At 41.6% G+C, this 22215-nt stretch overlaps 1 protein-coding gene across 2 annotated transcripts in view; it reads left to right on the top strand.

Annotated features, from left to right (window-relative positions):
* The window catches only part of ALCAM (activated leukocyte cell adhesion molecule), a 133118-nt gene that overhangs the window by 79563 nt on the left and 31340 nt on the right, over positions 1-22215 (top strand). For both annotated transcript variants that reach the window (XM_014947349.1, XM_014947348.1), the window contains exons 2-3: positions 15820-15920; positions 18588-18807. In XM_014947349.1, the coding sequence (XP_014802835.1) occupies positions 15820-15920; positions 18588-18807 (321 nt within the window). The remainder of the gene's footprint in view (positions 1-15819; positions 15921-18587; positions 18808-22215) is intronic.

Below are 22215 nucleotides of genomic sequence, written 5' to 3'. Positions count from 1 at the left end.
CCATTTCTGGGCTCCTCAGTACAACAGACATGGACACACTGGAGAGAGTCCAATGGAGGACCATGAAGATGTTGAAGGGACTGGAGCACCTCTTACCTAAGCTGAGAGAGCTGGGACTGTTCAGCTTGGAGAAGAGAAGGCTCATGAGGGATCTCATCAGCATGTACAGATAGCTGAAGGGAGGGTTCAAGGAGGACAGAGCCAGGCGGTGCCCAGTGACAGGACCAGAGGCAGTGGGCACAAACCACAACACAGGAGTTTCCCTCTGAATATCAGGAAACACTTTTTTCATGTGATGGTGACTGAGCACAGGCACAGGTTGCCCAAAGAGGTGGTGGAGTGTCCTTGGAATGAGACTGGCTCTAGGTGGCCCTGCTTGAGCAGGGGATGTTGAGACAGATGACCTCCAGAGTCCCTTCCAACCTCAACCAATCTGTGATTCTGTGAATTCTCTTATTTTTTTCTCTACATAGTGCTTTTAATTAAATGGAAAATATTTTTCAGTGTTAAAATCTACCTTAAGGCAGCATTATCAGTATCAACGATTGGGACAGTAAATGCCTGCAGCCAATTCTTCTCTCATGCAAAGCTGGACACTTTTTTGTGTAGTATGTTTTGCATTGGACCAACACCCAGCTGTCATTTATGTTGACACTAAGAGGTGGCTTGGAGTAGCTGTGAGATTGTTTTGTCCTTTCAGAAGTGTTTTCTGCCAGGTACCCAGCACAATGACATCCTCTTGGCACAGAGCGGTGGTTGGGAAGGGTTGTAGGTAGTGGGTATTCCAGGAGTACACCCGGGCACGATGGCTTTGAGAGCCGCAGCACAGCTTGTGACTGACTGGCTGAGGGATGCTTTTTACTTACCAAAAGCTGAGGCAGTCCCTGGCCAGACCCTGTGTGAATGCTGCTTCCCTGCAGAAAACACAGGATGGCTCTTATTGCAGTAGTAAGGTACCTCTTGTTTACTTTGCAGTACTGTGCTATAAAGATGGGCACGGAGGCTCTGCCCTTCAGTAGGTGATGCGCTTCAGCCTGGCACTGCAGTAGCCTCTGTGCTTGACCAACGTAAGGGGTACATAGCAAACAACCTGCCTTTGATAGTTGTTACAAAATTGTAATGCTCTGAGTATATATTTAGTGTCAAAAAACGGATAGCTAGCAGTGTACAGTAAAAGCTCCTGCCACGAATCAAAATAATAACTCGGGAGACCAGTCTTCGGTGGTCCTGCTCAGGGACAAGTGGTGATACGGGTGGCAACAGTGCCTAGATAAGAAAGCAGGTAATTATGGCCCAAATATGTAGGTCAAAACAGCATGTTGAACCATACTTAAAAGTGCAGTTGGGCATTAATGCAGTTTACAAGAGCATAATGCGCTGCAGAAGCTGTCATGCTAACTAAACCACAATTGCCTTCTCCGCAAAGAGTCTCTGACAGGTATTTAGAGAAGGAGGCCGACTTTCACACCAAGATATGTTGTTACAGAGAGTTTCGATGACAGCCTAAGTGTGGCTGCTTTGCACTGGAAGCCACACATCTAACTGAGGCGGGCTACTCCAAAGGAATTGGTGTTTACTCAACCATTCACATTGAAATCTAAAATTACAAGTATCCAAGTCTGTGCAGCGGCTATAATTTCTGATACTGCTGTTTAGGACTACGTTGAAACGAGCGGCATGTAGCAAATGTGTTCCCTAAAGCCGGTGTAATTTATTACCCAGGTAGCCAAAGTTTCTGTGTTCCTGCAAACCACACACCAGGTTTTATTCATGGTGCATGCCTGGAGTTCATTGCGCAAAGGTTACACTCTGGGGGTAACAGTGGCTCCACAGTGATCCTGAAGTGCTCCACTGAAGGCTGGTCTAGGCTGGATTCCTGAGCAGTCAGTTGATCGAGCCTTTTTATTATGTTATAAATGGTGTCCTGGACTTTCAAGAAGCTACCACAATTTATATAGTGGTACGGAGGGAAGCCTAGTCAGCATAAGTGTTTTCTAGTAATAACGCTGTTGTTTTATGCCCTTGTCCTCATGCTGTGGGACTGTTTGTTCTTGAAGATAAATATGTGTATAAATATTTGGAAGATTGAACTTCTGTATTGCTTCTGTTTGCACACACTTACAGTAAGTCTTTGGTACCCTTTTTGGAACTACAGATAGGCCTTACAAGGTATGCCGCTGCTTTTAAACTTCATAGCAACACTGTATTTGTAGAAAGAAATGCCTAGATCTTAAAATTCTAGACAGTAACTTGTACATTTATGAAAAAATATGAGTAGGAACCATACTTTGCATTTTCTAACCCTTTATATTTTCAGAGGGTAGCTGAGACTTACAGCAATTTGTTCAATAACTGGACCGTACCTCTATGTTCTTATATTATATTGCAAAATGGTTGTAAGCTGTGAGCCTGGCTACCAGATTTGAGCTGCACTTGTGTGATAATTTCCAGCATTGTTTTATATATGCAGCATTATTTTAAGCAATGGGGTTTCTTTGTAAAAATAATAAAGAATTCATGCAAAGAAGAAAAGTAATAGCACATCAGATGCTAGCTTATATATGCGTGTACATATATAAATACATATGAGGTGGAAACAGATTCTGATACTTGGCAGCGTTTCATACCATCGCACATGTCAGTAATATCCACAAGTAGAAATGATGGGCACTGAAGTGATACCAGCCTTACACATTTCCATATCCGCGTCTCTGTTTCACCATTGAATAGGAGTCTAGATAATGTTAATTCTTTCTTTTTATATATATTGGCAGTTTGTGCTGCTGACACACCTGTTAATTTTCAGCATACTGGTTAAGAAAGGGAGGCAAAGACAAAACTTTCAGAAATAAAGGTGATGCTGATTTCTCCTGTTGGTGAAAGTGCACATCTGCTTCAGCGCATCCTTCTACAGCAGGAGACAGTTGCCAGTACCAGGGCTGGCTACAGGCATCTGTGAAATTTAAAGTGCTGTGTCTGTGAGGAGCCCATTAAATCTAAAGAGAGCCTCAGAGGAGCTGTCAGTCACTTGTTTTAGCATAAATCATAAGGATTTATAAGATTATACTTTCAATGAGCTTTTCCCCCCTCACACGTATGTTATTGTGCCATCAGTGAAATGATAGGTCTTGTCTGCAGGTAACAAAGACCTGCTGATGATACAGGAGGCTATATTCATCTCATCTGCGTCACTTTGTCCTCTCCCTTATCAGTAGGGAACGCAGCTGGAAAACAGACCGAGCAGCCTATCGTCAGCTGAGGGGGTGTCCATCCAACCAGAGCCACCTGATGGCACATAAAACTGACACTTTCCATTTACCAGTCTGCGTCTCTAACTCCGAAGGGCTGGATGTTTTCTGTTGAAAGCATGTACAGCTTTTTCCACGCACTCAGCATTACGGAAGGATAAATCTGTCCTTCATCGATGCCCTTTAGAGTTGTGACTTCTGCAAGGCTTGTTTGTTGTTTTTTTTTTTTTCTGTTTCCTAATGTGATTAGCACATGGTTTTCTTCACAAGTATATGAAGTTCATTCACTGAAAATAATATTCTGTACACATTGCAGGGGCGGGTTATTGTTTGCTCTGTTGGTGAAATAAAGCTTGTTTCTTTGGGAATAAACACTGCTAAAACCAGCAAGCAGTAGGTCTGGTGAGTGTGACTGCAGTATGGCATTGTGGCAGGACACTGCCTGGTAACTAGCTGTGGAGCCCGCAGCCTTGTCTAAGGGCAGTTAGGAAGAACATGTTTCTGTGACACACGATAAACTGGGTGCACGATTTCAGGTGCCCATCTTGGCAGCCTGTCAGTGGAAGCTGCATTGTGCACACTTCTGCAAGTTGCCGAACAAACTTGCATTCACCAAAAATTTCATTTCTTACTTATTGGGCTGTATGGGGTTATTACAGGAATACGTCTGGAGCTCCTGCAGACGTTTCAGAGCACTGATAAAGGAAGAGAAGCAAAAATGATGCCTTCTCCACACTTATTCTTCTCTGCTTGCAGGAAAACCTGCTTGCAGCAGAGGGGAATGCTGATAGCAGATAGCAAGTCTGCAGCAGAAGCGAGGGAGCTGAACCTTAGGATAGCTTTGTATGAGAAACCAAATGCCCAGGTGAATGTGCAGGCGATGGAGGGAGTGAGAATTGCAGGTCTGAATCACACTGAATAGTGGAGATCTGGCCTTTGTTTTAGGATTACTTAACACAGGAAATCAGAATTTGAGGTAGAGGAACAACAAGAATGGTTAAAAATTTACATTATTGAAAAATGTCAGGCACTTGGAATGATCCTAGACAGGTGGAAGGGAAGTGCCTCTTCCTATAAGGAGGACTGTAGGCAGAATGCAGGCAACTCACAAGACAAAAGTGGTTAGAACAGTGTCTGCCGTTGAGATTCCTTTGCATGGGAGGACTGCAGTGGCATCAATTTAACTACGACAGTTTTTTCTAATTTTTCTGTGTTAACTTGTTTTTCCTAATTCCTATTTTTTTTCCATTGCATTTATTTGATTTTAACTAGAGTGATCAGTGAATTATTTTTTTTTCCCTTCGTACTTTGCAAAATAATCCTCTGATTTGCTTTCTGATACCTTGATTTTTCTCTTGACACTCCTTCATGCTCAAAAAAATGTAAAAAAATTATACATGTTTTGGGAGGTACATATTTTGTAAAATTTAAATTGTGACTAAGTGTTCTTTTACCGAGAAATTCAGGGGTTTTTTTTTATTTACCTTTAAAGTGGGAGGTATGGATAATTCCTGTCTGTTACTGCACTGCCAAGCCTGGAGTGGCCATGGAGCCCTCACATGTATTTGATGGGGAGTAGGTGGATTCGGGGTCAGACTTTCCTATGATGCTTTGTGTTCTTCCTTGCATCTGGCTAATGCCAAGGGGAAGAGAATGCTGCTTACTGGATGCTTTTCCAAAGCTAGAGGCTTGCTTGAACTATTTTTCCTCTGTTTTGATGCAAGAGTTGGAGCATACATCAATAAGGCGTACCTTTCTTATGTAGTGCCTAATTCCTAAAACAATTGTATATGGAAGTTCCATCTGCTTTTTGTCTTCCTACCTGCTTATGGGTCCTCACAGACCAAAATCTAAAGAGATATACTTAGAAAGGATGTGTGTATATAGACAAGCTAGCATATACTTTACCAGTGTGTGCGGACCATAATGTGTGTGAAAGAAAACTTTTTTCCCCCCTGGGTTTTTCACAGTTGTAGGGGAGCAGCCTGGGTCGGGGACTCAGGTGCAGTACTGGGTTTTGTTAGATGGTAGTCACAGCGAAGCCTTAACACGGTGCTGCGAATGCACCTTTCCAGAAGCAGCAGCTGACCAGGTGGGATGCAGTGACCAACTCCTTGTCATCTTGCGGTTGCTTCTTCTCGTTGGTTTATTCCTGCGCAGGCTGATATGAAGAGGTTAATGGCTGTGGTAGGAAGAGAGCCCAAGTGTCTCACCCTATAAGAAACAATCTGTTCCCTTCCAGGTGCCCCTGGAAGGAGCTGGCAGGTTTGGTCCCCCTTTGCTGTCTCCTCTCCAGTGCCACCATGATTGCCCCATTTCCCAGGCCTCTTGCTGCAGTGAAGCAGCAGCACGCCCACGGGGAAGGATAAAGTGGCGAAAGTCCGCCCTCCTTTTTCAGAAGTTCTTCACCCTTGGTGCTCTGCCAATGTGACATTGACTTAAAATTTAGGATGACAGGGCAATATACTCTTACTTAGAGTACCAAAACAAAATCCTTCATAGTTCTGATATGAAAAACATACACGGTTTAGCCTTTTACTCAGCATTTGTGTATAAATTATGGGTTTTTTCCTGCACTATTAGCCTGTGGGGTATATTGATCAAGGCTGTCAATATCAAGTTATGAAAAAGCAAGAGGGCCAGTTCTTTTTTTAGTATGCTGTCTATTGACTTTTTTTAAAAAAGGAACAAAGGATTCATAGCAAAACATAATGAAGAGTTTTAGATAATTATTTTTGAGCTATAGGTTTTATTTGGCTTAATAGAAACTTTTAAGTCCCTTGAAGCTATCGGATACGCAGCAGCCTTGCTGACTAGCATAATGAGAAGATTGGAGTAGTTTTAGCAAATGGAAAAGTGCTTTGGAAGGGCAACTGAGAAATGTAATAAAAGTACGCTGCAGGAGCAGCCAGTGGCTAACCTCAGAAAGAGTGAGAAGTTTCACTGAGCTACAAAGACTTTGTTGATTATTATTATCATATTAATTTGGTATACACTTTAAAGTTGAAACTCGTTGCAGTGTTGGCTCAGAAACTGTTTTCCCACATTTGCTGCTCATCTCTTGGCAGATAGCTTGTATCATCAAATTTGAGTAAGCTACAACTCACTTCCCTGGCAGATGCAATGGACCATTTGTAAAAAATCACACCATATGTTGGTTACTATTTTAATAGATTATTTTCATTTTTTCAGTATGTTATAAAAAAAAAATTAATCATAGTTCCTTTAGTCATGGCTACATCTAGAACAGAAGTATTTATAAAAAGATATGTTGACCACCTTGTCTCTTCCTCTGAATTATGAGAACTATCCTAAGCAATGTTTCGTAAAATTTTCATCAACATAAATCATTAACGGTGGCCTTTCAGCTCCAGCACCCACTGTGGGAAAGATAGTGGTTTTTCCACTGTACAGTGGCCATAAAAAACACAGCTGGGTTTTCTGATGCTGACCACAACTTGCCGATGTTGGACCTGTCTTTTGACATGTGGTTCCACCCAGATCTTATGGAAACATTGTTTCTGCTACCCTTATATGAACTCAAACATTTTTAAGTAGGTATACATTTTTTTCCAAAGTTCTATTTGTAAATATTTGCTTGGAATTACACTGCGCTTTTTGCTACTTACATCAACACCACTATATATGTAACTTTTTGAATCCTGTAAGATTTACTCAAAGGACTTGAAAATTTAAACCCACAAGTCAGCCTGCAATACAAATCTGACTGGTTTTGGATTAGCACTGAATCCAGAAATAGAGTTACATAACTCTGGGCCAAAAGCAAGGATTTCTGTAAAATAGTGTGATTAGAAGGCCATTGAAATCACAGGTGATGTTTTGGGGTGTTGGTTTGTGGAAAGAAGCTTAGGACTTTCCCTTTGAAAGGAAAATTTTGCTACAACAAAGCCCATGCAGTACAAAGGCTCTGGTGGCTTTAATGGGTTTTCCTTCCAGTTCTTTAGTAGATTTTTGAACCTTCCTGATTTAAAAAGGACCAGATTAAAAAGCAGAGATGCACTTACTGCTGCCAAGCAAAGCAGAGCTTTGCTGGTCTCTTTTCAGAGCTAGTGGTCTTAGCAGTTTCCTTTGTCTTCTTGGGGCTGGGCATTGGCTGAGGTGGGAAGGTAGGAAGGCTGATTGCTGGCACAAGTAGTTCATTTTGCGGTAGTATTTTGCATCAGTTACTGAGCTTTGAACTGCTCATTTTGTCTCAAACTTTGCAGAAACTAATGCTAGCAATGGCTTTTTTTTAATGTGGTTTGAAAGCTTTGCTGACTTGGAAAGCAGTTTCTGGTTTAATTTAAGTGACAGCGATAATACATTTGATGATGGACATTTGAATTTTAAAGCAGTATGACTATGTACAAATTTCTTTTGCATACCTATCAAAAATTCTATAAACTTTTGATGATTATGATTACTGTCATGATTATTGCTTTATATATAACATTTGATGTTCCTAAGCTGACAAAAGGTTATTAGTCATCGTTATTTAGATGCAATCTAGGTGTTTTGGTACATTCAGACTGAAGAAGCTTTTCTTTGTGTTCTCCAGTGTACTCCTTTAGCAGTGATGATAGAAAATGTTCAGAGAAATGCTCTCTTTGAACCTCCCTAGGGCAAAGCTTACAGTAATGATAACCCCTGTAAACTACGCACTGTAGCATCTATTACAAAACCATCTGCTCTTGGAAGGACATAACTTTCTAAGACCTCTGCCTGGCAGATTGAAATTTCCCTCAATCTTTCAAAAGCTTATGATAAAATCGTTTCAAATCAAGCTACAAGTAAAGCTTACAGGAAGGGAGCGTACAGATGCGAAAACTGTATTCTGCTTTGGGAAGCAGGGAAAATAGCGGTTGAAATACTGAAACAGCTGGATGTTTGGAAATCTTAGAACAGAAATAGCCCTCAGTGAAATAAGCAGCATTGAGTAGTCTGGTTATGAACAGGCACACAGCACACAGAGTTGTGTTTGGTCAAGTTGCAGGACTTTGAAAATTGTACTTAAAGTGCTCCGTGGGACCTAAACTCAAGGAGGTCCCAGCCTTGAGCTTGCACTTAGGGTTGTACTGAAACATTTGATTTCTATGGAAAACATATGATTTATATGGAATTAGAAAGGAGTAGGAGCATATTAGTTGTTAGTGTTCATAGGAGAGAGGATTTCTGAAGTGCTGACATATTTCCTTCAGGATTTTTTCCTCATTCATAAGGAAAGCTTTGCGTTTTAAACAAGCATAATGTTTCTTGTAGAGTATTAATAGCTGAATTCTGCTGGCATTTAGTGCCTACTCTCTGGTGTTTCCAGTACCTCTTTAGCTTTAAATCCCCTGCCTGTTTCCTGATGTGTACTGCCTGATGTCTTGATGTTGCTGGGTGCCAAGCCCCATCTCCCTAATCTGCCCAAGTACTTGCCAAAATCAGTGTTAAGCACAGAAGTGCTCCTGTTTGTGTGGATTTGGCTACTTGTGTCTTTGGAGTTAAGTAGGTATTTCTTTGACCAGCTTGTCAAAAGGAACTTAGCATCATCCAGAGTCAGATCCATGTTTTGAGTTGGGTCTCCAAAAAAAAGACAACAAATAAAACACCCACCACCAAAAAAAATATAATCCCAACCCCAAATGGGCATTTCCCATTCAGTTATTTCTCATCTTCAAAGAGCTCGAGTTAGCACTGATGATTCCAGAGGGTAATTGCTGTCCATTGCATCAGTGCTTATTAGATGATAAAGATTTTTTTTTTCCTTTGGTGTTAAAATTGCCTGTGCTCGAATATTATTCAGGGTTTGAAACTCATTGAATGAATACTATGATAAAATATAAGAGACCCTTCAGCAAGTTCTGTTATGTTGTTTTACAAGTGTATGTTATATTAAATACCGTTGGATGTGTTTCTCTGCAGTTAGTTTCCTTCTTGTATAATATTGATGATTCTCTTGTAACTAATAGTCCTTTTGAAGTCCTAGTCCTCCACGTGTGGATTTGTTTCACTATTTAAACAGGTAGAGATAAGAAACAATATACTGTTTATATAACCTGTATCGGCTAACATACCCACAAACACACACTCTAATTTTTAACCATATTTGTACTATTAAGATAATCAGCATTTGAATTTTCTTGGAAGTGTTTGCCCTGCTTCCCTAATTTGATGCCCAGCAGATGAAACAAGGAATGATCATAGCCACCAAACTGAAATGGGAGCTGTCATATGCCTGAATTTTGATAACACAAGCCTTTTTTTCCTTTTTGAGATCCGGAAGTATATCTTGTGTTTTCTGTGCTGTCAGAAGATTAATGACCAAGGGCATGTCTGTGTGAGCTGTGCAGAAGAGTGCCTGTTGTATCTCATGTGAAGAGGCTTGTTTTTGGTAGAGCAAGCTGGATCACAAGGATGAGCTTGTTGAAGAAATGGCACCTGGGCCTCTTGCAGAGGTCTGCGAGCACAAGGCTGAGTGGTGTTTGGCTGCCAGGCTGTTGTGGCTCAGCAGAAAGGATGATTAAGGCCCCATTATATCCATACAGGACTTACCCTTTTTTCAGCAGACTTTGTCAGACTCAGGTAGGGAAGCACAGGGTCTATGATATGTTTGTTGTATTTGCTTTTCTCTGCTCCAGTGTTGTGAATGTCTTGAAAGCTTACTAGATGTCTTACTGGGAAAGTTACTTTTTGCCACGCAAGGAAAAGAGAGGGAGGAAAAGTAGTTAAAAGCTGAGTCCTGTCTGAAAAGGAAGGTGGCCGACATGCTGGAAAGCAGATTTGCAGAAAAGGTCCAGGGGGTCTTGGAGGACACCAGGTCGAACATGAGCAGCAATGTGCCCTTGCAGCAAGGAAGGCAAATGGTTTCCTAGGCTGCATTATGCAATTGGGTCGAGGGAGATGATCCTTCCCCTCTACTCAGTGCTATTGAGGACACATCTGGAGCAGTGTGTCCATTTCTGGGCTCCTCAGTACAACAGACATGGACACACTGGAGAGAGTCCAATGGAGGACCATGAAGATGTTGAAGGGACTGGAGCACCTCTTACCTAAGCTGAGAGAGCTGGGACTGTTCAGCTTGGAGAAGAGAAGGCTCATGAGGGATCTCATCAGCATGTACAGATAGCTGAAGGGAGGGTTCAAGGAGGACAGAGCCAGGCGGTGCCCAGTGACAGGACCAGAGGCAGTGGGCACAAACCACAACACAGGAGTTTCCCTCTGAATATCAGGAAACACTTTTTTCATGTGATGGTGACTGAGCACAGGCACAGGTTGCCCAAAGAGGTGGTGGAGTGTCCTTGGAATGAGACTGGCTCTAGGTGGCCCTGCTTGAGCAGGGGATGTTGAGACAGATGACCTCCAGAGTCCCTTCCAACCTCAACCAATCTGTGATTCTGTGAATTCTCTTATTTTTTTCTCTACATAGTGCTTTTAATTAAATGGAAAATATTTTTCAGTGTTAAAATCTACCTTAAGGCAGCATTATCAGTATCAACGATTGGGACAGTAAATGCCTGCAGCCAATTCTTCTCTCATGCAAAGCTGGACACTTTTTTGTGTAGTATGTTTTGCATTGGACCAACACCCAGCTGTCATTTACATACTGCTTTGTCCTTAAAAAAAAAAAAACACAAACACAAAAACTCCACAAAAAAACCTCAAATCCAAAACGAGTACTGTTAATAAAAACTGACTTCTTGATCTTAAGAACACAGTTATTGGTTTTGTGAAATGCTGACAACTCCTGGCTGTATCTAAATGGATGCTCAAGAAGAGCAGTGTGTATGTCTATATAGCTGAAATCCCTTTAGGAAGTGGTGGGGAGGGCAGAAAGAAAAATCCCCCTGTTGCTAGTTCAGAGCTGATAACAAGCAACTTAATAAAATATTTATTTCATTAGGCAGAGCTTTTTAGCCTCCCACAAGGTATTACATACAAGCTAATCTGGGCTACCTGAAGATAAGATGGGAGGACCAAAACCTCAAAGAAAGATTTGGAGTGCCAAAGCTAATTTACAGTTTCCGAAGTAGCTATCTACAGTTTCCGAAATAGGCATTAAATAGACATAATAGCTCTTGAGTTTGGACATTTCCATTCCAGAAGCTGCTAATTGACCTCCCCTGCCCGCTGCTGCTGATTGCTGCAAAGAACCATAGTGGCCAACGTGTCCTGCTGTTCTCTGGTAATAAGACCTTGCTCCTTCGGCCTAGAAAATGTAATAGAAGGCATCACTGCAGAACCTGCCAGGGCAGAAGCATCAGCAGTAAGAGAGTCGGTGCAAAAGAAAAATACAGGACATCTTCGTAGATGCAAAACACCATTTAAATCTGTGGACTCCAGGTACTGAGGGAGGCTAAGTTGCCTGGGTTTCCATGGCTTTAGTAACTGGAATTGAATTGTGCTATGAGGCAGCTGAGCAGGCCAGTGAAGATGAGTTTTGGGCAGTACCTCTGCCAGTCATAGTTTTCAGATACAGGTTTATAGTCTCCAGTGCATCTTGTATCTAAAGGGTGTTTGAACACCTTGGTCTGTTTTACATTTGTCATAAAAAATGTTAAGCACTTTAAAAGGTGTTTGTGGCAAGAAAAATATTCAGTATTTCAAATGGAAGGTAGAGGTGGAAAACATGGCTACTTGCCACACACTTCCTACAGTTTTTCTTTTATCTTTGGAAAAACATAAGCATCCTGATTTTTAGATACTCGCCTTCTATCTATTAACCTCTTATATGAACCTGTTGATTTAAAAATAATAATTAGTCTCAATTATGGCCTGCATCATATATTCTTGGTGAGGATCTGAAATAAAACCAGCATTTCCTCTGCCTTTAAGCCAAGTACTCAGACTTTTTCTTTTGTCACTGAAATATGTGTTACTGTTTGTTTCTTCCCCTGTGATGCATAGGCAGAGAGGGGGACAAAGAAGGATGCCAGTAAGCACTGCCATGGGAATGTGGAAGGTACTGTAATTAACAGCATCAACAGCAAATGCCATCTCAATTTAGCAGTGCCCTGCTGGGATCTTTCTCTGAGTCATGATACCCCCTGATGCTGCTGCTTTCTTCTTGTGTCCGAACCTACATGGGAAGGTTTAATCTGGCTCAAAGTAGAGTTTCTTCAGTACTGATCAAAGAGTGGAAAATTAGTTAAACCTCAGTGTGCTCAAACCTGTATGGAAGGACATGGAAGGACAGTGAGCTGGATTCACCTGGTATATAGGTGTAATTCACAGCTAGTTCAAGTAGAGCTTCTCCCAGCTCACATGGGATGAGATCCTGCCTCTGAATTAGTGTTGTTATTAACAGCACTGGCTCAGTTTTACAAGGCAACATCTGAAAATTATGCAGGGGAGCTGGCTGAGCTCTTAATTAGCTACAGAAAAGTGCATCAGAAATACATCAAGGCAGGGCGTGATGTCTGGTGACTTCTTGCAGTGTTATTCCCCACAGTTCCTTTTGTGCCCTCCTGCAGTTAATGAGATATGAGGGCCTTGACATTGACCCTGTGTTGTGTTAGGGCATGGACCTATTTGTTACGTATTTGTACCTCCCGCTTTCATTTTCTTAGAATGAGCTGCAAACTCTGTAAAGGGCTCTCAGAAAATGATGGTGGATGGTAAGCACGGTCGCATAGTTAAGCAATCATTTTCTTCTTCATCCCACCGTTTTACAAACATATCTACTAACAACAGAGAAATGAATTTCTAAATTTGTTGAGGTTTTTTTTCTTTGTTTATTTCTTAAATGTATAGGTTTGCAAAGTTATTTGCAGAGATTACTGCAGATCTTGTAGTGAAAGTTTGCAGTTATTTAACTAGTTTGCACTCCTTAAATGTCCTAGATTTGTGGCTGCAGGAGTAGGAGGAGAAAATTTTACATCAGGACCTCCTGTATTTTTGTAAGGACCATTTCTCTATATTTAAAGTAAAACCTATGTCTTTCTAGTTGTATGTTAGCAAATTCCTAGAAAAATATATGATTTAAGTTTAGGCAGAATTTATGGCAAGACATAATTTGGGGGGGGGGAAGGGACGGGATGGGGGGGGGGGTCTGTCTTGAGGAATGCCTGTTAGATGAAAGTTCTGCTAAAATCAGCAGCCAGTTTTCTTTTATCAGGCTGTTCATCAGTTATTTGCTCCGAATGCTATAAACATAAATCCTTTCCAGAAACAGTTTCATTCACCCTCCTGAGGCTGTCTGACAAGTCTTTGATAGCATATACCTGTTACCTTAGAAACTTGCAGGCATTAAATGGGTGCCTAGGAGAGAACATCATTACGGATCCCACAAGACCATTTTGTTTTCCCCTAATCATGGGGAGTGTCTCCTAGCAGGAGCAGTTGTTTCTGTTTTTCCATGCAATGCAAAATATTATTACAGAATTTCAGATTACTAAATGACACTTGACTGGAATTTGGATGGGTACTAACCAGCTTACTAACTGAATGTATATTTGCAAGTCTTTTGTAATTTTGCACCCATGGGAGAGAGAGGAACCAAAAAGGACTGTTACTCTAGCTCTAGCAGAAATGAAAATCAGGATTCAACTTGCAAAGCTGAAGTTGCATCATCCCCGTCCTGCAGATCAGAATGAGGATGAGTGCAAGAGAAGGCCAAGGGAAGAATTTGGTCCAGTTCTGAATTTTACTTCCATTTGTAGTTTGATTTGTGTAAAATATTGGTCCTGTTTCCATAAACTCGAAGTTAGCTGATTTCTTAAAAAAAAAAAAAATTCTTTCATTTTTAAAGATTGCACTTACTCAGCACCATCTAGTGGACTGACTGCTATTGTAATTTAGAAAACATCTGGTCTTCATAAACCATATAACATATTAGAGCATGCAGCCCTTGCAGTGTGAATGATGTACCTAAAGTATGTTCGTGAATAATTATACACCAGAGTCAGAAGGAGATTAGCAGTTTTTGAGTTAAAAAGGAGCAGCGTGAAAGAAAGTTTAAGATCCGTGCGGGTAGTGGTGCCTGTTATCTCCTGTGTTCCTTTAGTCCATTGAGCTCCAGCCTGCTTGCATGCTTCTCTGCCTTACCACGTGGGGCCATCCAGGTTGTAAAGGTTTCTGAGGAAGGATTTTGGAGTACTACTTCTTTGTGCAGTACCACACGGCACAAATCACAGCCTCATTTGTCACTGTAATACGAATGATAAATAAGAGGTAGTGCTAACAGTGAGCTCTGAAGTCCTCACCCGAGCAAAACGCTCTGGAGTCTTTCTAATTGTAGACAAGGAATTCAGCGTTCAGCTCTTTGAAAAGACATGATTTTGTTCAAAGAAAAAAAAATCCCTTGGGAAAACCTCCCTATAGAGTGCTGCTCATATGCCAGATCACCCCAGCAGCTGCCTTGGGACTCAGGAAAAGATAAAGGGTCTGCAGCTCAGGTCTTTGGGGACACATGGGAACAGGTTTGATGTTTTTCCAGCTCTAGCAAGAAGGGCTGAATCTCTGGAAAAATGAATGTCTCCAGAAGGACTGGGTGGCCCTGGCTACATCACCAGCACCCTACTGCTCTCCCTTAAATAAGATTTCTTTGGCAGCAGGCACTTAATTTTGCAGCTCCAGTTGCAAATGAAAATAGAGCAAAGGGGCATATCCTGAGTCTTAGGGCAAAAGACCCTGACAAAAGGCACAGATGTGGTGGAGACAGCCAGCACACTCGTTCAGTGACACCGGGCGAGCACCAGAGGCAGAACCTCCCTTACACTCCCTGGTGCAAGGAGCAGCAGCATCACTGAGAGCAGGCGGAGCTACGGGCAATCAAACCAAAGCAAAGTTGCATTATAGCAAATGCACCAAGCTGTAACATCTTCCCTTTTAAACTTCCCTTGCGTTTTAATATTTCATCACTTTAGGATCTGTTGTTTTTGTTCAGTTCACATGTTTTGGATAATAAGAATAAGTGGGTCAGTTTTATTCTGTAAATTTGTATGCATTAGCACAATAACATTGTGCTGAGGTTTCCAAAAGAGCTATACTTAAATAATTCATGGAAGCATTTCACTTCATTTTTCCAAAATCTAAATGTGCAGACTAGTTTGTTTCCCAGGTTTAAGGGAACCCAGCATTTAAATAACATTCTCTTTTCTTTCTTCCTTTTCTAAGTTTTTAATGTAGTGCAGCAGACAGAGTATCACTTGTCTGCTGCCTCCTCACAACATTGCGTTGCAACATAACCTCTCCAGGCAAAAGTGGGCTGTTTTTCAGTTGAAGAAAACAACGGTTTAGGGATTTTTCTTTTCAAGTTTTAAGTTTGAGACAATAGCCATGGATACTAATCGTAGTGTACGTGTTCATCCACTCGAGCAGGTGCAGTCCTGTTTGGAAATCCACTTGTCTCCCACTGACACCAGCAGGAAACATGGATACGAAAAAGTCATAATGTTTAAGTAAAGAAATTTAGTGACAGGAATACTGTTTTGTTAGAGGCTTAGGATAAATCCTCCGTGCTGGAAAATAACTATTTGCAAAGGAGATGGCTCTGCTTTTGTACTAGCTATGAACCAAACATTAGCTAGCATATGAGAATTCAAGAAAACACTTAAAATTGTTTCCTCTCTTTCTGTTTCTCCTCTAGCTCTGGGATTGTACACAGTAAATGCAGTATATGGAGATACTATTACTATGCCTTGTCGTCTAGAAGTACCAGATGGTCTCATGTTTGGGAAATGGAAATATGTAAGTATAGCTTATCTTTACATTCATTAGAGCTGGTATAAGAAGATGTGTATTTCTCATGTCTGAGATTACAAGACTGCAATCGATAGGATTTCTGCCTTGGATACGAAGACATTTATCCCTGTGTTTGTAAGACTGCAAGATTCCAATCTGCATAATTTCTGCCAAGCATAGATTAGAGGTTTGAGGAATTAATCTCATTGTTCAGGAGAAATAATTATTCGGGAGTTCTCTGCCAACCTGTATTAGAGATCTGGCATGTTACCCAGTGGTGTCTCGCTCGCTTGACAGAGCCATCGTTGTACATTTGAATACTTTTGAAGCGGGCTGCCTGAAGCAGAGTGAGCTTCATCCCTGGGAAGGCACTGTCCCTGGGTCTGGTTGATGTGACAGTCACTCAATACTGTTTCATGCTTCAGTGCATTCTACGCGCAGCCAAGAAGAGGGCAGAGCTGACCTCGTAGAGTCTCTGGCGGTTTCACTCTGCCATTTCTGGTGTGCAGAGAACAGAGACACACCACAAAAACACCGGTGCTCTCTTGGTTGTCTTGGTCAGCCTGCAGAAGGAACACCACAGGATGTGCTGCATCTGTATGTGATCAGTGTCCCAAGCCAAAAGAAGAATAAGCATATCAAAGTCAAATGAAACCTGGAAGCATATTTGGAAAAAAACGTTGGGAGAACAAAACCCTTCTGCTTCTCATTGGCACAGCTGGTTTTCCAGTTTCCTGTAAAGTTCATCTAAATCTCCTCTCATGCTCAAACCAAAATGTTACCAGCAATAACAGGTGATTTCTACTCTGACACTGGATTTAAAATTAAGTAGTGTTCTCTCTCTCTCTTTTTCAAATGGCATTCACCAGCAGCAGACTGGTCTGTCACTGGGGGTGTTTTTCAATCTCCCCTTGGCTCCTTCCCTTGTACCTGGAAGTTTGCAGCTTTTGCAGCCCTCATCCACTCAAGACTTCCTGCTCTGCAAACACATTTTGGGAAATGAAGTCAGAATTCTGTGGAGAATGTGTCCCTAAAAGGGACAGTGAAACTGTTTCATATAAATCCATATGTATGAAGATGCAAGGCGATTTGGAGAAAAAGAAATGCATTATCTCTTTCCAGTACATTTGGATTGCTCATCTCGGACAAGTACCAGGCAGCGAATGGAGACATTATGGCTTCTCCTGAATGGAAAGGGGCATGAAACCCAACATGCAAAAAAGCCCATCCAGTTGGAAGTGTATGAAATTGTTGACACAGCCCACCTAACCAAGTGAAAGTGATACCCATTCTCCCAGCGCAGCCCCCAGCGCAGCAACGCTTGCTTTTAACAGGGGGTTGGTTTAGGGTTTTTTTGGTTGGGGTATTATTTCATTGGAAGAAGGATGAACTCTTGTTTTCCGCTCTGCTGCCTTAGGAGTAGCAGTTCAGGTTGCTGGTGGGAGACTTGCACCGTGGCAGGAGCAGGTGCTGCTCCCTTCAGCATCTCCCTGTGCGTGCTCACGTGCTGGGTAAGGCTTATGGAGTTAAGAGCTTGTTTGCCCTCGACAGCCAACCTTGTGTGTGTCGAGTCAAGGCAAAGCTTTCTTTCCTGTGTGACAGACGTCTAGAGTAATCGGAGAGCTAAAAGCGGGAGAGGGAGAAAGACTATAAGGGAATTTAAACTTCACATTAGCTGTTGCCTCCTGCTCCCTGCCCGGCTCTGACACCACTCATCTCTTGCCACAGCATCATCATGCTTTTGTGGGCTCTGCAGTCAAGCTGAGGTATTGTGCTGGGAATACTACTTGCATCAGTGCTGCAAGGTGCAAGGGATAAAAGGGAATGAAAGCCTCTTCCAGCCCTCAGCACAATACTGAACATAAAGAAGGAGCCAACCTTTCACCTCACTTTATTTAAAGGCAGACAGTATCTGTCCCTGCTCGGGGGGAGTGGGAGGGAATGAAATCCTGCAGAACTCAGCCTGTAACTTTGTGTCTCATAAAAATAAATTTTTGATATGGCAGGTTTGTGCAAGGCTGTCAACTTTGTATTTCTTCTTAGGATGGCAACTGCATACTTATTAATATAAGCAGGATGTCTAGAAAATGATATTTTGCAGATTATCCTGAGATGCATAAATAACAATATTTGATTGTATGTATATTCCTATGCCACAAGCTCTTGGATCCTTTAAAAACAAAGAAAAAAACCCTAAAAACTAATTTAGAATAAAATAGACAGTTTTGGCTGATTAAATCCTGCATTTGGAATGAAGTCTGAATATCCCAGACAAACAATATGAATATGTAAAACAAGCATGAAAAAAAATAAAGGAAACTGAAGCTTTTGAGCCTAGCTGACAAATTTCAAGTACTTTTTCATACACACAGAGCCAGGTGGTGCCAGAACCACCAGCCTTCATCAAAGAAAGCCCAATGCTATGCTGAGCTTGAGCCAAAGGATTGAAATTATTTCTACTGGTGATATTCTTAATGTGCACCACGGCAGTTTTAAACTAGCTCTTGTATTACACTGCATTTCTTGTTTGTACAGGAGAAATTTATCAGGAAAAAAGCTATCTGATGTAGTTGTCAGATTTTTTTAAATTATGGGTTTGTATCAATTGCAGATCTTCAGGAACTTCTAAATGAGTGTTTATGCAAAATAGAGGTGTTTATCCTTTTATTATAGGAAATGCCAAACGGATCTCCAGTATTTATTGCCTTCAGATCATCAACAAAAAAAAATGTACAGTATGATGATGTACCAGACTACAAAGACAGGTTGAGTCTCTCAGAAAACTACACATTATCCATCAAGAATGCAAGAATCAGTGATGAAAAGAGATTTGTATGTATGCTAGTTACAGAAGATGATGTTTCCGAAGAGCCAACGATAGTCAAAGTCTTCAGTAAGTAAATCTAGTTGTTACTGTTAACATTCATCAGCATCTGAATCGTAAATTATGGAAACTTTTGTTTAAGGGAAAGATTAAAGATAAGAAAGTAAGTTTGGCTGAGTAAATTACTAAGACTAGCAAATTTCTGCAGCTTTCAAAAATGTAATCTTCTGGTGGCATTTACGTAACAGGACTGCCTGCACTTGCAGTTTATTCATGATAAGTGCTGGCTCAAAGAGAATTTTAGGCTTTGATAATGACTCACTTATGTGATGTCATTTGGCCTTGGAAATGAAAAATGTAAAATTAGCACTGATTATTTTCCATTTGTTCTCGAGTGAATTTTTCTGCAGGAGGGAAGCATTAACTGTGTGCGGTCTGCAGGATTGGATTAGGGGAGAGGTTTAAACCATCTCCGAGCAGTTAGTGCGCAACGGTATGGACTGTGAGAGAGAGAGAGGCTGGAAAACGAGTTGCTAGCCCCAAACGCTTATTCTGTCCCTTGCTGAACTATCAGGAGGAAGACCAGTCTGCAGTTCTCTTTTAGAGCACAGCAAAGTTTATTTGCGTTCGATATTGCTACAAACCCATGGCAAGGCTGGATCTGCAGCACGAACCCCAGGGCTCTGAGACTCACTCCTGCTCTGAGCTTGCACAGGAGCATGGAGGAACCTGGCCTCTTCCTGGTGCCAGTTCAGAGCAGACATGTAATCCCTCAAACCTTGACTCAGCTCGTGGAGGCGCCCGTTTCTCCTTTTCAGGGGTGTAGGTCTGCCAAGGCTAAGGTTAGTGTTTGTAAGTGCTGCTCTGTGACTGCACTGGGTATCTTCCTCATCTTCGTGTTCTTACATGGCTTTGTTTGGCCTCTGCTGCTCTTCAGATGCAGATTTACATAGTCAAAGTAAGTCTCTGTTGTGGGAACGCGTTGCTTGCCGGGATGGGCAGTTTCTAACAGATCACACTTCTGCTTGAAAAACGTGAATTCCTGTTTTTGGAAGGGCCTCCTTACTCTTTTCTCAGGGAGAAGGTGTCAGGGAGTCGTTGGTGTTGTCTAGACAGAAGTTTGTCAGTGGCATAAATGAGTTGGAAGCTAGATTGGGAGTCAACAGTCATTCTTTTCCCTCGTTTCGCTTTCAATTTGACTGCAAGAACAATCGAATTAATGACAACAGGGAAGCGTGTGCTCAGAGCACACAGTAAACACAGCGCTTCAAAGGCAATGATAAAGAATTATCATGTTTACTTACCGCACAGCAGTAAATATGTAGATGAGACAGTAGTATATGGTGAAACAAAATGCTAACTGCTTGAATTACTGTGTACTGTACTAAATATTAGCACAATGCTAACTCAGCCATGGAGCACAGCTTGTATGTTTTATTGTATGCATTAATACTAATAGAGAAAGCTCCTATTTACTAAGGAAGATAAGAATGGAGGATGCTACGCATGTAATATGGCCGACTTAGCACTGCAAGAAAAAATTACCTTTGCAGTTTTTCATTTTGAGTTCACAACTTTATTTATGGTTCTCTTAACATTTCTTTGCGTTTAACTTTCCTGAGTCTGGTTTTGGGGGTTTCATTTTTTGTTACTGCTTGCTTGTTCTAATCACGAAAGAGTTAAGAGTGGCCTGCAAGCTTCATTTATTTCACCAGTAGAGTTTCTAACCCACTGAATCACAGATCCAGAGCTAGGCTGCAGCAGTGTGAACCGTCATAAACCAAAAGTTTTGTGTACCTGAAACTCAGCTGTATCCCAGAAGTCGTGACTGAAGCTGGTTTCACCGTAGCTTGTCACGTCCTCAGCTGTGCTACCTGATTAACTCAGAACTAACAAGCTGAAATGGCTCATTGCACAGGTACCACCTGCTAGTCTCACTCGCTGGACTACTCAAACAAGCTCTACCCGCTTTCCAGATGGATCCTGTCAGCATCTTTTTTTCTGGAATTAAATGGCCAGCTTCCAAAGCAGCGCAGCCCAGCAAACACGAGCTGCTGTCCTGCTACCCCAATGCTTGGCTTTTGCAGGCAGCGAGCTCTTTTCCCCTCTATTATAGGGCCTATATAGAGTTGCAAAGCGCTCTGGCAAGCTCTTAAGCCGAGAGATAAGCAGTGTGCTGAAGTTGCAAACCCACCGATGTGGGCTCTGCTGCTGCCAAGTTTAAAATTTCTTCTCGCTTCAGATGCTGAGCTAGCAAATGCCAAATGACTCTTTCAGAGTGAATTACCTGGGTGCAGGTGCTGCGGCTGTGGGGATCTGGCAGCAGGCGTTTCCTTTTGGGGGCTGCTCTGAGGGAGCAGGTGGTGGCCTCTCCACCTTTCACCGGAGCACTCAAAGTAGGGAGAGCTGCACAGGGGCCACCGAGCAGGAGGTCATGAAACAGGAAGATGTTTTGTCCTTGTCAGAAAATAGGTTAACCTTTTCCCTTGAAAACCAACGAGAGATATAAACATGCACATATCTTCAAAAAAAAATTTAAAAAAGTCTTCATTAGGCCTTTGAAAAAGTTGGATGGTTTTGGTGTATAGCTTTGTTTCTTTTGTTTGTGTTTGGTTTTTGCCACAAGCAAAGATGTCTGAAAATGTCAAATGAATACCTTCTTTCGTTGACTTTCTTTTCACCCCATTTGAGCTGTTCTTGTTCCATCCTGGCATAGTCTTCCAAGCAAAGAATGTCTGTGCATCTGGGTGCACATAAACACACATACACACATGCACATACACGCATGCACACTCATGCAGAGCGAATGGATTATTGTGGAAACACGTGAGCTTCCTATCTTTGCAACAGCAGGAGCAGTACACCTGCACATCAGTAACTTCATCAGTGTGCACAGATTTTGGCAAGTGGGAAGTTGCCATAGTGGGAAGTTCACTTTGGGCTGAAACTACTGGCATATATACGTTATTTCATAGGGAGCTTGACTTAGGTAAGCTGGCATGGTTAAGGATGTTTCAGTCTGTAAAAGTATATAATAGGTATGTTTATTTAAGCTGTATATCTAGGGTGTAGAGGCTTTTTTCAACTGTATAAACTTTGATTTATTATTTTCCCCCTCACTTTTCCCTTTCTCTTTTAAACTTGTGGGGAAAAGTGTCTCTTTTGGAGATAAAAATTTGCATTCCGGGCTTCAGGCCAAACTATTTTAACAGACAAGTTATATAGTCTCTAGAAAGTAGTTTTTTATGATGGAAACACTGATAGATCCTCCACTTTGGCAAGCTAAGAGGTCCATCTACCATAATAAAAGTAAATAAGAAGACATACTGGCCCTGAAGAAAAAGTTTATTTTTTTTAAGAGAGTCATAACTAACTGAGAATCAGTTAAAGTAATTACACTTATCTCTATCATCTGAATTTCTTAAATGTTACAATTCCAGTTAGGAAAAATAAACATTAGAAGAATGATTAGGTTGA

Source organism: Calidris pugnax, unplaced genomic scaffold (genome assembly GCF_001431845.1).
Source record: "Calidris pugnax isolate Ruff unplaced genomic scaffold, ASM143184v1 scaffold95, whole genome shotgun sequence".
Taxonomy (NCBI): domain Eukaryota; kingdom Metazoa; phylum Chordata; class Aves; order Charadriiformes; family Scolopacidae; genus Calidris; species Calidris pugnax.
Note: the sequence above shows the minus strand (reverse complement) of the source record. Positions and strands in the feature narration are given on the sequence as shown.